This window comes from Oryx dammah, unplaced genomic scaffold, assembly GCF_014754425.2.
Source record: "Oryx dammah isolate SB20612 unplaced genomic scaffold, SCBI_Odam_1.1 HiC_scaffold_20, whole genome shotgun sequence".
NCBI lineage: Eukaryota > Metazoa > Chordata > Mammalia > Artiodactyla > Bovidae > Oryx > Oryx dammah.
The window spans coordinates 29,977,866-29,994,751 of NW_024070204.1; the positions used below are offsets into that span (position 1 = coordinate 29,977,866).

General features: G+C 42.6%; 1 protein-coding gene across 2 annotated transcripts in view; it reads left to right on the forward strand.

Moving 5' to 3' along the window:
* PDZD2 (PDZ domain containing 2) overlaps nt 1-16,886 on the forward strand; it is a 327,378-nt gene that overhangs the window by 275,116 nt on the left and 35,376 nt on the right. For both annotated transcript variants that reach the window (XM_040262279.1, XM_040262281.1), the window contains 7 exons: nt 4,147-4,292; nt 7,976-8,095; nt 9,070-9,184; nt 12,110-12,183; nt 12,338-12,560; nt 13,350-13,467; nt 15,100-15,232. In XM_040262279.1, coding sequence (XP_040118213.1) covers nt 4,147-4,292; nt 7,976-8,095; nt 9,070-9,184; nt 12,110-12,183; nt 12,338-12,560; nt 13,350-13,467; nt 15,100-15,232 — 929 coding nt within the window. The remainder of the gene's footprint in view (nt 1-4,146; nt 4,293-7,975; nt 8,096-9,069; nt 9,185-12,109; nt 12,184-12,337; nt 12,561-13,349; nt 13,468-15,099; nt 15,233-16,886) is intronic.

The window sequence follows — 16,886 nt, forward strand, 5'->3', positions numbered from 1 at the left end:
TGATTGTTAAACACTGTATTACACATGTATAATGTATATCATACATAAAAATATACTTCAATTTAAAATAAATAAAAATTTTTATCTAAAGGCCCTTGCTGCTAAGTCACTTCAGTCGTGTCCGACTCTGTGCGACCCCATAGATGGCAGCCCACCAGGCTCCCCCGTCCCTGGGATTCGCCAGGCAACAACACCGGAATAGGTTGCCATTTCCTTCTCCAATGCATGAAAGTGAAGTCGCTTAGTCATGTCCGACCCTCAGCGACCCCATGAACTGAGCCTACCAGGCTCCTCCGTGCATGGGATTTTCCAGGCAAGAGTACTGGAGTGGGGTGCCATTGCCTTTTCCTAAAGTCCCTTAAACTATCCTGTTTTAAAATAATATACAATATAAGCTTCTGCTCCACTGTCTATGCTAAAACCTTTGACTGTATGGATCACAACAAATTGTGGAGAATTCTCAAAGAGATGGGAATACCAGATCAACTTACCTGCCTCCTGAGACACCTGTGTACAGGATCAAGAAGCAGCAGTTAGAACCAGACATGGAACAACTGACTGATTCCAAATTGGGAAAGGAGTACAACAAGCCTGTATATTGTCACCCTGCTTATTAAACTAATATGCAGAGTACATCATGTGAAATGCCGGGCTGGGTGAATCACAAGCTGGAGTCAAGATTGCCAGGAGAAATATCAACAACCTCAAATATGCAGATGATACCACTCTAATCGTAGAAAGTGAAGAGGAGCTAAAGAGTCCTTTGTGAGGGTGAAAAGAGGAGACTAGAAAAGCTGGCTTGAAACTCAACATTCAGACAACAAAGATCATGGCATCCCATCCCATCACTTCATGGCAAATAGATGGGGAAAAAGTAGAAGCAGTTAACAGATTTTATTTATTCTCTTGGGTTCCAAAATCACTGCTGATGGTGGCTACAGCCATGAAATTGAAAGATACTTGCTCCCTGGAAGGAAAGCTATGACAAATCTGCTGCTGCTAAGTCGCTTCAGTCGTGTCCGACTCTGTGTGACCCCATAGACGGCAGCCCACCAGGCTCCCCTATCCTTGGGATTCTCCAGGCAAGAACACTGGAGTGGGTTGCCATTTCCTTCTCCAATGCATAAAAGTGAAAAGTGAAAGTGAAGTCGCTCAGTTGTCTCTGACTCTTCGTGACCTCATGGACTGCAGCCCTGGACCAGGCTCCTCCGTCCATGGGGCTTTCCAGGCAAGAGTACTGGAGTGGGGTGCCATTGCCTTCTGACAGCATATTAAAAAGCAAAGACATCACTTTGCTGACAAAGGTCCGTCTAGTCAAAGCTATGGTTTTTCCAGTGGTCATGTATGGATGTGAGAGTTCGACCATGAAGAAGGCTTGAGTGCTGAAGAATTGATGCTTTTGAACTGTTGTGTTGGAGAAGACTCCTGAGAGTCCTTTGGACTGCAAGGAGATCAATCCTAAAGGAAATCAACCCAAAGTATTCATTGGAACGACTGATGCTGAAGCTCCAACACTTTGGCCACCTGATGTGAAGAGCCAACTCACTGAAAAAGACCCTGGTGTTAGGAAAGATTGAAAGCAAAAGGAAAAGAGAGCAGCAGAGGATGAGATGGTTAGTCAGTCATGACTCAGCCAGTGACTCAGTGGACATAAATTTGAGCAAACTCCAAGAGATAGTGAAGGACAGGGAAGCCTGGTGTGTTGCAGTCCACGGGGTCACAAAGAGATGGACACGACTTAGTGACTACCTATTATAAAGATGTCTTTAAAAATCATTAATGATTTCTTAAACAGGATGTGACAGTTGTTCAGTCATGTTTGACTCTTTGTGACCGCATGGACTATACAGTCCCTGGAATTCTCCAGGCCAGAATACTGAAGTGGGTAGCTGTTCCCTTCTCCAGGGAGTGTTCCCAATTCATTGATTGACCTGGGGTCTCCTGCATTGCAGGAGCTACCAAGGAAGCCCCTTAAAAAAGATACAGGAGTGCCAACCATAAAGGGAAAATATGATATGTTGTTCTACATTAAAATTATGAACTTTTGTTTATCAAAAAATACCATCAAAAGAATGAAAGTCAGAAAAGATATTTGCAATACATAGATTCCACAGAGGACTCATATCCAAAATATATTACTAATAAAAAATAAAAGTCCTGTAAATGAACAGAGAAAACCCAATAAAAGAATAAGCAAAGAAAAAAAACATAAAATTTTCTAGTAGTCCAGTTGAAAAAGGAAAAGGGGATAAAAGAGCAAAAGGCTTGAACAGCCTGTTTACAACCTTAAAAAAGAAAAACTGTCAATGAATATTTGAAAAGAAGCTCAGTCTCATTAGTCCTTTGTTTTTCCATCACTCAGTCATGTCCAACTCTTTGTGATCCCAAAGACTGCAGCACACCAGGCTTCCCTGGCCATCACCATCTCGCAGAGCTTGCTCAAACTTAGATCCATTGAGTCAGTGATGCCATCCAACCATCTAATCTTCTGTTGTCCCCTTCTCCTCCTGCCTTCAATCTTTCCCAGCATCAGGGTCTTTTCTAATGAGTTGGCTCTTCACATCAGGTGGCCAAAGTATTGGAGCTTCAGCTTCAACATCAGTCCTTCTGACGAATATTTAGGACTGATTTCTTTTAGGATTGACTGGTTTCATCTCCTTTAGTTTGATCTCCATTAGTCCTTAGTGAAACGTGAATTAAAAGCCACAGTGAAATACCATTATTATCCACTCCAGCAGAGTGGCTAAAATTAGAAAGACTGGCACTAATAAGTGTAACAAGTATGTGGAGGAACAAGCCGTAATGCACCCTAGTGATCCCACTTGGTGAAAGGGAATGCATGCCTGTAACCCAGCCACACACATTCTAGATAGATCCAACAGATACAACATGCACATAGTGTCCAACAGAATATTCTAGATCAGGGTCACCAGACTACCACCCACAGCTGTATTAGTATGGCCCACAGATAGAAATGCTTTCTACATTTTTAGTGCATCTAAAAAAAGTGAAAGAATGTGTGCTGCGACCATTTGTGTCTCATAAACCCTAAAACATTTACTATCTGGCCTTTACAGAAAAATGTTTTCTGACCCTTATTCTAGGTCTGAAACTGGAAACAAATCAAATGTCCATTAGCAATAGAATGGATGAATAAATCATGGTATGTTTATATGATGAAATAGTGTGCAAAAATGGGGTGAACAGTCTATTGGCATGCAACAACACGATGGAATTTCACAAATACTGAGAATAAGGAGCCAGATTCAAAACGAACATGTTGTGTGTGTTCATTTATATCAAATAGGCAAAAATAATCTGTGATGTTGGACCTCTCAGGTGGCTCAGTGGTGAAGAATCTACCTGCCAAATAGGAGCTCGCAGGTTTGATCCCTGGGTCAGAAAGACCCCCTGGAGAAGGAAATGGCAACCCACTCCAGTATTGCTTGGGAAATCCCATAGACAGAGGAGCCTGGTGGGCTATAGTTCATGGGGTAGCCAAGAGTAGGACATTACTTAGCAGCTAAACAACAACAATCTATGATGTTTGAAGTGAGCAGTGTTTAGTGGCACAAAAGGGGATTTGGAGACCTGGTGATAGTCTATGTCTTAGTCTGGATGTTGGTTATTGACAGGTTTATTTTGTGAAATTTCATGGAATGGTGTGTACACTTAATGATTTGTGCACTTTTCTGTAAGTTATACTTTAACTAAAAGTTTGTTTAAATGTCCATTGCTATACATGAAAAAAAGCATCTACCCCAAGCGTCTACTACCAATCACAAAGTGATATTCCTCCATCACTAAAAAGCCATCCTCTGATAGCATTCTCACCATTGTTTATTGCCGTATCAACCACAGCTACATCTTAGCTGGATTAAATATATACAAACTGACCATATATCCAAACTGGTCACTTCAAAAACTAGCACTTTCTTTAGAGTCTGGCATTATGGCCTCAACACACGCCAAGCTCGTGCGGGTCTTGCCAAGAGAACACGGTGAGCCAGGTGGTTTGCAAGTATTGGCCCCCAGGCCGTCTGAGCAACCGTGGATGTGGGTGTAAGTGCAACCAGTTTATACCTATACATGCTCGTAAGATTCTCTTCATTGTCTATCTCGTCATGTTTTCCCTGTCTTTTCAAGGTGGTGTACACCGTCTAGAGTCTGTTGAAGAATATAATGAACTGATGGTGCGACATGGTGACCCCCGGGCCAGGATGTTAGAGGTCTCCCGAGATGGCCGGAAGCACTCCCTTCCCCAGCTCCTGGACTCGACGGGCACGTCACAGGTAGTACAGCACTGTGGAGCCCCTGACTTTCTTATCCAGTCACAGCTACTTGGCTAGGGGCAGAAGAGCATGTTTTGAACCCTGTGTCTCCAGGTTTTCTGTAATTCTCTCAGAGGCCAGCAGGAGCTTCATGTTCTGAAGACCTGTTTGTGTATGAGGGCCAGAAGTATTTAGGACAAGAGATATAGTATAGTCAGTAAGGTCTATCTAGGGAGGCTAGAGAGAAGTCAGCTTAATATTTGGAAATAGAAGAGAAGGGGGAAAAAAAATCCCTTGTTGGATCTCAAAATCTCAATTCTCTTCCACTGTGTGTTTTGGAACCGAGAGCCACTTCTGTTGCCAGGAGACAATGGCGCCTCACGGTCTGTGGTGAGCCACCGTCTCTTGTTCAGTGGGTGTGTCGGCAGAGCCTGGTGGGTAGGTGGGTGTGGACACGTGGCGGGGGGTGGCTGTGGTGTGTGCCTGGATCCTACCTCTCATACAGTAACGCTCCAACAGCCAAGGTCAGGAGAGACTGCAGAGGGGGCTGAGGCTGGTGGGGATGTTCATATTCCATCCCCACCAGAGCTCGGGACTCTGCAACCCTGCCCAGGGGCTCCCCTCAACTTCGTCGTCCTCAACCCAGCCAACACCTTGTAGGCATCTCATAACCAAGTCAGAAGCAGGCTCAGTCTCTGGAAACTTGTGCAGTATTCTTCCAGTCCTGGCACCATCAGCCAGAGCACAGAGGAGTCACTGGTATCCAGTCCCCAGGCCTCAGTGAAGCAAAGATGGGAGGAGGGAGTGACAGCTGTGATACCCTTAAGTGCATGGAGACTCAGGTGTTAGAGTTCTAGAAGACCTAGCTCAGGTCATCTGGGTTGGGCTCTTGCTTTGGGTGTCTCACATTTTTACGGATAGAGTAGCTAAATCCCAAAGAGGTTGAGTAGTTCCAAGCGATACACCAGAATCATTGTGCAGGGAGTTTGGCCTGACCTGAATACAATTAGAAAGTGCCCATGTTTCAGAGGCCTCTGCTGATTAGGCTGTCTTGTGCTGAATCCACCAAGGGCAACTGGAGTTGGGGCAATGAGAAAAAGCAGAGCAGAAAACTTGCATGTGAAGTGAAGTCGCTCAGTCGTGTCCGACTCTTTGCGACCCCATGGATTGTAGCCCACCAGGCTCCTCCGTCCATCGGATTCTCCAGGCAAGAATACTGGAGTGGGTTGCCAGAGGCCTGGTTAAAACCCATGTCTGGACACAAGTGTGTGTCCTGGGCGGCATGATCCAGTTGGATCAACGGGTAGATCAAGAAGCCATGGGAGAGCCACGCTGTCAGACTGTTTTGGTTAGTGTGGAAAATGAGAGCAGGTCTACCATTGTCCTGGCCAAGGATGTCTAGCACTAAGGTGCTGATTTCTTAACTGACTCTTGAGGAAACCTGACTGTACTCATAGCCGGAAACTATCTATTTCCAAACCCCAGGAGATGGGGAGGGACAGGGAAGCTTGGTGTGCTGTAGCCCACTGGGTCGTGAAGAGTTGAACACGACCTGGCAACTGAACAACAAAAGAACAGGCTTCTAGGAACCAAGAAACACAAGCTAATGCAAGATTTTAAAGAAGAAGCTGTTTTTTCCTCTTCAAGTTGTTCTTTCTCTTCTGTCCTCTCTCTCCCTTTTTCTCCCAGGATTTGCCTTTCTTTCTTTCCTTCCTGCCTTCCACTTGTGTTGATCAGTTTTTAAGGTTTGTTGTTGTTTAGTCGTTAAGTCACATCCTACTCTCTTCTGACCTCACGGACTCTAGCCCACCAGGTTCCGCTGTCCATGGGATTTCCCAGGCAAGAATATTGAAGTGGTTGCCATTCCCTACTCCAGGGGATCTTCCTGACCTAGGGATCAAACCCACATCTCCTGCATGGGCAGTGGATTCTTTACTGCTGAGCCATAGGGAAGCCCCTTCCTCTCTCCTCCTCTGTTTCTCTCTCTCTCTCCTACCGTCCCTCCACTAAAAAGTATTGTCTAGATTAGAGCTATCCAGTAAAGCTTTCTGCAGTGATGGAAATGTTTTATGTCTATACTACCCAATATGGTAGCCACATGTGCCTTTTAAGCACATGAACAGTGGCTAGAGAGACTGAGGAATACACTTTTAATTTTCATATATCTTAATTTAAATATAGATGGCCACAGGTGGCTCATGGCTGCCAAATGGGATGACAGAAGTCTAAAAGTGCAGTGAGACCCCTAAACCCCTTCAGGAGAAGAGTGAAGCCTGCTGGCCTCTGATTCCTGAAGGGCAGATGGAATAAGGCCCTGCTGGAGGTTGTTGATCAGAGAAAGAGTTCCCTTGTGAGTCTGCACATGAACCTCTATATTCGAGGGCTATGCCTGGCTATTTCCATAATTGTTGTAGTTCAGTTGCTCGATCATATCCAACTTTTTGTGGCCCCACAGACTGCAGTACTCCAGGCTTCCCTGTCCATCACCAACTCCCAGAGTTTGCTCAGACTCATGTCCATCAAGTCAGCAATGCTATCCACCCATCTCATCCTCTGTCGTCCCCTTCTCCTCCTGCCCTCAGTCTTTCCCAGCAACAGGGTCTTTACAGTGAGTCGCCTCTTCACATCAGGTGGCCAAAGTATATCCATAATAGTTTCAGTAAAAGGGTGGTAACCTTGCCAAGGCGACATCATTTTTTTTTTTTAATGAATCAGAGGCTGGGAGGCCAATATAGCTGACAGATATTATGTAAAACTGCAAGATATAGTTGTTCTAAGCTGCCAGGAATACAAAAATATCATTAGCAGATCTCATTTCTACCTTCAACTGTAGAATATGCTGATTAAGGATAAAAACTATTTTCTAGTGTCTTTTTTCTCATATTAAACATGAAATGATTTTGTTGTTTGTGCTAGAATATCTATGTCATTTAAGAAATGTATTATTCTAAAAAGAATAGCAGGGAGCTAGATTGTCACAGTGCTTTAGCAATAGGTTCATTTACTCTCTTGTTTTTATTATGAATGGTCCACACTGCTTACACACATGGACTCGGTGGGTGATGGAAAGGGAAACGAGATCAAGATTTTGAGCTGCTGCGTGCCAGAAAGGGAAAGTGTGGCTTGTGGAAAAGTATTTTATTTTCCAAATGTGAGGGATCAGAGCTGAAGCTGCTGCAGTCTCTCAGAGGGATTTTTTTATACGGAATAACAGTTGTCTGGGTTTGCGGTTTGGGTTTTATAAGAAACAAAAGCTTGCTGAGTTCTGAGTGAGTGAATTGAGCTTGAAATGATGAGCTACTTGCTAACCATGATTGTGAACTTGGAGTGGGGGCAGGGGTGACTTCCAGCGGAGAGCCTGACCAGAGGACACTCATTCTACATCTTCAGGGCCACTTGCTTTCCAGTCCCTAACTCCACTCCAGGAAGCAAACAGTAGGATATGTGGAGTAGGCTCGAGGAAGGTGCAGCCTAGGCTGTTTATGTGGGGAAAGAAGATGTGGCAGTCCATCACAGTTGGGGCTGTTCCTCCAATGCACTTTATAATTAGCTTTATTTAACCCCCTGGGCCAGGTATGGACCACAGGCCAATGGCCATCTAACGTAAAAGACACCTGAGGTTTCCCAAATCTGAGTATATTTTTATACCAGGGACCACAGCAGGATAAGTGAGATGATCTCTGACCTCATGTGCTGACTTTTAGGAATACCACATTGTGAAGAAGTCCACTCGCTCACTAAGCACAACTCAGGTGGAATCTCCCTGGAGACTCATCCGGCCATCAGTCATCTCCATCATTGGGCTGTACAAAGAGAAGGGCAAGGTGAGCTCCTTCGTGTGCATTGTTTTGCTCTCTAGGTAAATGCTAGTATATATATTTTAAATAATTCCTTTTTAGTGTTGTTTTTACATAAAATAAGGGTAAAGGTATAAAGAAGAATCAAGTGAGTGGCCTTTGGGTAGATTTGAGTGGATACCCTGGCATCCTTTCCCGTGGTCCTGCAGGTGACATCATCAAGCCCATTTTGCCCTTATGATTTCAGGAGTCATCACCTGGCAGCTAGGGCACCATCAAGGGTGGGGTAAATGCCCCAGCTTGTACCACTATGGAAAGAAAATCAGACCCTGCCGCTTCAAGGAATACCCCTTTGTTATCCTTTTGAATGAATTTCATGGCATTTCCATTATCATAAGAGGAATAATGACAAATAATTTGTTACACAAATATCAAAATAGCCATTTTGATATCCATTTGACATTATACAAAACAGAATAAAACAGATATGGCATCTGCACTGCTATGAACTATTAATTGATCTATGTGAAATTGACATCTTTGGAGATCAAAAGATTGTCAAATGTCAGCAATTTCATATGTTTACCTAAAACTTTTCACCCTTTAATGTAATGCATAGCTAGCATAATGCAAGTGGGTCTGAGGAGGGTCATGGTGAGGGGAGCATATAAATTTGCAGCTACTAACTCAACTCTATGGGCTTTCCTCATGGCTCAGATGGTAGAGAATCCAACTGCAATGCAGGAGACCCAGGTTTGATCTTTGAGTCAGAAAGACCCTCTGGAGAAGAGCGTGGCAACCCACTCCAGTATTCTTGCCTGGAGAATTCCATGGACAGAGGAGCCTGATGGGCTATGGTCCATGGGGTTGCAAAGAGTCAGACACAACTGAGCGACTAACACTTTCACTTTAGCTCAACTCTGAGTTAAATACTACATTGAGGAGTGCCCTCAGTGAAGAAGTGCACTGACAACCTGGACCCCCATATTCTCTGCGTCCAGGGCCTTGGCTTTAGCATTGCTGGAGGTCGAGACTGCATTCGAGGACAGATGGGGATTTTTGTCAAGACCATTTTCCCAAATGGATCGGCTGCAGAGGACGGAAGACTTAAAGAAGGTAGGAGAGAACCTTCTGGTGGTCCTCAGTGAGCTCTGATTCTAGGAGAATCTGCCCCCTGGCAAGATGTGAAGCAAATGCCTGAGTGGCTATGGCTCTGGGCTTGGTAGTTGGATAGACTTGGGCTGAATCCAGTACTTACTCAGAACCTTGGACAATTCGAATAACCTGAGCTTCACTTTCTTCTGTTGTAAACTTGGGATATGAATACCTACCTTGAAGAACTGTTGTGAAGATTACATGAGACATTATGTGAGAAGTAGCTTGATATCTTTGTTTGGATTTTTAAATGTCTGTCTTATCCCCTTGATCTTTGAAATTGCCTTGAAAATTCATGAGCGTTTACAGAGCATTCTTGCTTGGGGCTGGAGTACATAAACATCTTCCACCAACCCCATAGCACCTACCATTTTTGACACACCTAAACATGCTAGACAAGCACTTTTTGCTCCTAGGTTTATTGAGATATAATTGATAACTGTGTGCATTGAAGGTGTACAACATGATAATTTTATACACTTATGTATTGCAAAATGATTGCCAAACAGTGTTAATGAATACCTCCATCACCTCACATATTGACCTAGTGTGTGTGCATCTGCTGAAAACATTTAACATCTTCTTAACTATTTTCAAGTATATAACACAGTCTCATTAACTATAGGCACCATGCTGTTATACCATAGATCCCCAGAACTTGTTGGTGAATCCTGATATTTTATACCTCCATCACCTCACGTATTGACCTAGTATGTGTGCATGTGATGAGAACATTTAGCGTCTTTCTTAGCAATTTTCAAGTATATAACCCAGTCTCATTAACTATATGCACCAATCTGTCCCTTAGATCCCCAGAACTTGTTTGTGAATCCTGATTTTTTCTCCTCCTTATTAATATACTTCCTGCATGGAATGATTGAATCATACTATTACTAGCTACCTTCAAAAATGCTGTGACCGTTCAGTTTAGTTGGTCCAATTATATTGTGTTTAACCAGCTTATTTCTTTTAAACTGATAAGAATAAATTGGAATCTCCTTTTTTGTAGGTAGAGCGATCCCAGAAGTCTGTGTCCTAATGATAAGCCATGACCAGGCGTCATATTTTAATGGCAGAATATTTCTTTCTTTCTCAGAGGGAGGGTTAACTCCCAGGTGGTGTTTGTGTCTCATTTCCCAACAATGTAAAATTCTAGCGGAGCATTTTTATAATGGATATGCCATGTGTTCACTTGATTGAAATTCATCCTGCAGTGCTAGTAGAATGGGGCAAAATGGCAGGAAAAAAATCGATAGGAGAGGTTAATAGCACTTGCTTCTCCTAAATACTGTATTTTCATATGTATTCACTTACAATAAATAGAGGTCATCAGAATGGATTTTCAACCTGTTGAATTGATCTATCTTTTAAGTAATCTTTAAATATTTTCAAGAGTATGAGCAATCATTTTAATGTTTCTACCTTTTTCCCAGGTGAAAACAAACCAAAAACCTCACCTAGTTGAGTCTTGGTTATGCAGGTGATTTTTAAACAGATTATCTCACTTGTTTTGCAACATCTGTAATTGTATTTACAGAAAAGGCACATAACACATGGGTTCAGTACTGCTTGCCTTTTTAAACCTGTGTACGGGGTGCCTTTAATGGAATACCCCGTGCGCTCCTGGGATCGGCTGTCCATGAGAGGTGAAAATGTGTGTTCATAGGCTGCTTTGCACTTTGTTATAAGGGAGGTCCTCTCCTGCACCATACTGCTTTGCAAGGTTCAGCTCATGCACCTTTGTGGTGTTTCTGATGAACTGCTACTCCAAAAAATAGACCATGACACAGGAGTCCAAAGCCGGAAACTAGCTTTAAGTCAAGAGAATGTCCAAGCTCTATTATGTTGCCAGCAGACACTATCAACAACTTGAAAAATTACCTGACTGTGCCTTCTTGGAGTTGAAGATGAGTTCAGGATAGTTTGAGAGAGAAAGAGAACGAGAGCAAGAGAGAGAGAAAGAATTTTGATATTAGTTTACAACAATCTCTTAGATAGAAGTGTATAATAACTTGCCAGCTTACTGACTGAGAACCTTGAACACCATTAAAACCAAGCATCTAGACTGTGGGGCTGCACTTAGATGTGAGGCTGCCATTCCTAAAGAATATCTCATGTGTTTCCTTGTCTCAGTCATTGAAGCCACTTTTCACACACCATGTCTTTCTGAAAATATAGGCTTGGCTTTGCACATATTATGGGTGTTTGTGCTTCACCACCAGTGGGTTTAAGTTGTAAACCAAAGACTGTAAGAAAAGGGTAGGAATTCAGTCTTTGTAGTTTGATTTCTAAATGTAGAACATGTATTATCAGACTTGGTAGTGGCAGGAGAGTAAGATCTTGATGCTTCCCACAGTTGTTTTAATTAAAGGTGAAAATAGAGAATTACTACAGAACAACATGCAATGCCATTTTTTGACCCATTTTGTGACATTCCTTGGAGCTAAGCTAATGAGAGTAGATTGGAACAATAAAATTCATCTTAAAGAGTTGTAAATCAGGGACTTTATGGTATTTTATTTAATACTGACCAAGCAGTTAGATCGGAGAAGGCGATGGCACCCCACTCCAGTACTCTTGCCTGGAAAATCCCATGGATGGAGGAGCCCGGTGGGCTGCAGTCCATGGGGTCAAGAAGAATCAGACACGACTGAGCGACTTCACTTTCACTTTTCCCTTTAATGCATTGGAGAAGGAAATGGCAACCCACTCCAGTGTTCTTGCCTGGAGAATCCCAGGCACGGGGGAGCCTGGTGGGCTGCCGTCTCTGGGGTCGCACAGAGTCGGACACGACTGAAGTGACTTAGCAGCAGCAGCAGCAGCAAGCAGTTAGATTCCAGTAAACTAAAGCTTGATGTTAATGTAATTCTCAAATTTGGTCACTAGGGGATGAAATCCTAGATGTAAATGGAATACCAATCAAGGGCTTGACATTTCAAGAAGCCATTCATACCTTTAAGGTAAGGACATTCTTATTGACCTCCTTTATCGTAATCTTTGTTTTTCTTTATTTCATTCTGGTTTGGGTTTGGTGATTTTTGGTGATTTTTTTTTTTTCCATCATTTGATAAAAGGACAACCTGAATGTTTTAGCCCTTCTTCCTGTTTTCTCAGCAAATCCGGAGTGGATTGTTTGTCTTAACGGTACGCACCAAGTTACTGAGCCCGAGTCTCACGCCCTGCTCCACACCCACACACATGAGCAGATCAAGCTCCCCAAACTTCAATGCCAGCGGGGGAACCTCAGCGGTGGGCAGTGATGAAGGCAGTTCATCCCTGGGTCGGAAGGCCCCCGGACCCAAGGACAGAATCGTCATGGAAGTAACCCTCAACAAAGGTGATACCAGCTTGTACTCATTTCGTTACATTCTCTCAAATCATAATTTGTAATCTGTTCTTAGGTTCATTTTTTTTAATATGTCTTTTTCCATGAATTGCTTCTTTGGAACATTCTGCTACCAACAACATATGGCATTCTCTAAATGGGCAGTAGGATCAAAAGGAGAGATCTTAGTCACTTCACTAAAGTGAAGAAAAGTTCCCCGAAGCACAGTTTTTTAAAGCTCTCTCTGGATGAATCACTATGTGTCAGAGACTCATGTTAAAAACATCACTGACTAGCTGAATTCTAGGGCTAATATAACATTTTCAAGAAGAAACAATATAGTTAAGAATATAGCTAACATCAGTAACTAAAAATCCTGGGTAACACCAAATCCACCTTCTTTTAATCTTTGCCTCCAGTGGTAGAAATATGATGAACAACTGAACAACCTAGAAATTAATGGAAGGCAAAAGAAAGCCTTAAGTTGTATATCCAGAATAGAAAATGTTATTGGGACTCTGCCTATTTCCAAAAACAGATTCAAGGAGATCCTTCAGACCAAAAAGAGAATGGAGCATCAAATAATTCACAGTCCATAGTTAGCCCCTGGTTCTGCTATAGACTCATTTCATTAAAAGAATGTGGCTCACATTAACAAAGAAAAGTAAAATTTATATCCTAAGTCTGGTCTAAAAATAAGTGGTTATTGGTCAAAGTATGCATTAATGCAGTTTCATATTATTGATACTCCTTTTCTTTCTTTCTTTTGATTTTGTTTTCTTTCGATGATGCCTCCCACAGAGCCCAGAGTTGGCTTAGGCATCGGTGCCTGCTGCTTGGCCTTAGAAAACAGCCCTCCAGGCATCTACATTCACAGCCTTGCCCCAGGATCAGTGGCCAAGATGGAGAGCAATCTGAGGTTGGTTGTAAACCTGAGAGTTTATAGAGTTCTGGTGGGTTTGTGAATATATGAATACATACATAAGATACCTGCCCTGTACATTCCCTTGTGAAATTCTAAATGTTTATATTATTTTGTGGTCATGTAGCTAGAATTACAATCAAAAACATCTCCAAAGATGAAAAGATAAATGAAATTTGGTTCAAGAATTCCAGATCTTGGCTTTCCCTACCAGTTCTGTTCTATTTGGACTCAGAAGTTCAGTTTCAGAAACTTGACACAATACAAGTCTATGTAGATACCTATTATTATCCAAATATTTTCTTTCACTTTCATATACATGTATATAGAATTCATATAAGCTGCTGGGAACTACTCAAAATGGTTCAGAATCACTGGATACAAGAGAGTCCTAAGATCATGCCCTTCCAGGAGGCCTTTATTATTAAGTGCAATCTCCTGAACCTTTCCTGTTGTTCCATTCCTTTTTGAGACGTGATGTCTAGATGCTTACTGTCTGAAATCACTGCGTGTCTGATTTCTCAATTCAGCTAGTTGAGTTGTAGCTTGGGTATTCTGTTTATACAAGAGAGGTTTTGGTGTCCTATTATATAGTAATTGCAGTGGGTCTGTGCCCACCTAAACTTCACAAGAATGTACACGTATTTTATGAAGCACTCTGTGCAAACAGTATCATCTTTCTCCCCTCTTAAGTTTTTAAGTCCTTGAGCAGTTGAGGAATTATCAAAACGACATGCCTTGAGGTTGCCATTTTGAGGCCCTGTTAATAGATTATATTATGTTTTTAGTTAATCATCAGAGTGAATTTCCATATCAAAAAAAATTGAGCAAATCATCCAAAGTACATTAAAGAAAATATACTTTTAGAACCCAAGGAAAAAAATCCTTTAATGACATCCCAAGATGATGTTTCCTTCTTGAATGGTTCCATATGTCTGGAGCCTGCCAAATGACCATTCTTCAAACCCCACATAAAGACTCTTTGTTTTCTCATACTGAGCTCTCTCTCTATAATTTCAAGTCAAAATGGGCATCTTGTCCCCAATTTCTCATTTGTTCAAATCTGAAACGTTTTTACAAATTATTGGGTAACCTTTGAGCTTCAGATATTTCCTTCTTAAATTATATTACAATAATCATTTCAATATGGTAGGGAAAAAGAAACTGGTGGTGGTCGAGGGACTATGACTTGATGAGCAAAAGGTAGGCAAACCTGAGTTCAGCAGTGTGTGACATCTGGGTGACCTCTCTGAGCCCGTGGCCTTATCTACATAACAGGAATAATAATACCTAGTCAAAGCATTGTTACATAAATTTCTTTTTATAGTCCTTGGCCTACAATACATGTGGGAGTAATAGTAACCTTCATTGTTGTCTTTATTATCAATTTACTTATTATCAACTTTACTACTTCTGAAAATGCAGGTAGATACCCATAATGGTCTTTGTCAGTTTAAAACCTAATGTGTTTATGAGGGCTTTGCTTTTTTATATGTATGCAAAGATGCAAGGATATCATTTGCTTCTTAAAAGTATTCAGAAAAGATTTCGTATTATATAAACCACTCCCAGAAGGAAGTCTTGTGAAAAACTGTTACCACAGAGAGTTGATCATGTTGTCCTCCCTAGCCGCGGAGATCAAATCCTGGAAGTGAACTCCGTCAACGTCCGCCATGCTGCTTTAAGCAAAGTCCACTCCATCTTGAGCAAATGCCCCCCAGGACCCGTTCGCCTGGTCATCGGCCGGCACCCTAATCCAAAGGTGAAGTATCTCACACTGTCCTAAGTATGGGAAGACAGCTGTTTGTCCAGTAGCAATGGCACACGTGTTCCTATGACCATGCAGATGCTTTGATAAGACCGTTCACCCAGCTGGGAATGGGAATCAGCCTGTGGCCACCCAGTGACCAAGGTAACTGATAACACTTGGGAAATGAATTATTGATCTGGACTTCATCTTCACACCCAGAACATTTTGTTAGAAAATGTTGATGGTATTATTGGTGAATTTAAAGTTAGTGGAAGGTGGGAGTGCTAAGTATGGAAGGTAGAGTTCTGAGTAACCCCCGCTGGCTGTTTGATCTCTGGTGAGATACTTAGCCTTTTCAGGTTTCTGCATCCAGAAAATCAGAAACTATTGAAGCTGATGCTCTGTCTAGGCCATCCTTGACCTGAGCCAAATGCCTGAGTGACTAATGCTTAAGAGCCCACTAATTTTCTTCCAGCATCAGTGTCACGCTGTTCCGCCACACTAACTTGCAGATAATCATAGCCCCTGTATTGGGGACCTCTTCTGTTTACTTTGGAGAAGGTAATGGCAACCCACTCCAGTATCCTTGCCTGGGAAATCTCAAGGACAGAGGAGCCTGGTGGGCTACAGTCTGTGGAGTTGCAGAGTTGGACACGACTAAAGTGACTTAGCATACATACACGCTGTTTACTTGGTTGTATCTCTTCTACTTAGACGACTGCTTTTAATTTTTTAAGCTAGCCACAGGACACTTTAGCAAGTTCAACTCAACCCATTTTGAAAGCTGTTTTTCGTTGTTTTTGAGTACTCCAGGTAAAATTCTTAAAATCAGCTTGTCTCCAACATGGTAATCTTTTTTTTCTCCCCCCCTATAAAATCTGACTTTTCAACAACTCAGAATGCCCATTTAGACCATCAACTCTTCCCATGCCTGACATGTGGCTACTGTCCACTTTGTATTATCTGTAGAGTTATTTGATTATGTCCTGAATGGTCCCGGGCTGCTATACTGGATGGACTCTTATGCTAGTTTACAAGTAAGAAGTTTGTACCAGGAGACCTAGCAGGTTCTCTCACGTGGCACTTGTGAGATTTCTTCAGTGGGTCATGTTCACTGTCTCAGCAGTGTTCATTTGTTATTCGTCCAGTTGCATGCCGTTCATGGTGAGTCACTTCAGTCATGTCTGACTCTTTGCAACCCCATGGATTGTAGCCCACCAGGCTCCTCTGCCCATGAGATTCTCCAGGCAAGAACATTAGAGTGGGTTGCTGTGCACTCCTTCAGGGCATCTTCCCAACCCAAGGATCAAACCCATGTCTCTTTCATCTCTTGCATTGGCGGCAGGTCCTTTACCACTAGCGCCACCTGGGAAGCCCTGACCGTCCGGTTTCCCCTATACAAATAACCACTGCAAAGGTGTGACTCTGTGCCTTGATTTGGGACAGAGCTGTCAGTCAAGCTCCTTGGACCTTGATTGCTGATTCAAACTCAGCCCCGCTACTTCCCCCAACCCCACTCCCCAGGTTGTTTTCTCTTGTCTTCAAGCATTTTTTCTTTTTAAGTCTTACTGAAGTAGTTACAATATTGCTTCTGTTTTCTCAGCCCAGAGGCATGTGGAATCTTAGCACCCCGACCAGGGATTGAACCTACACACACACCCCCTCC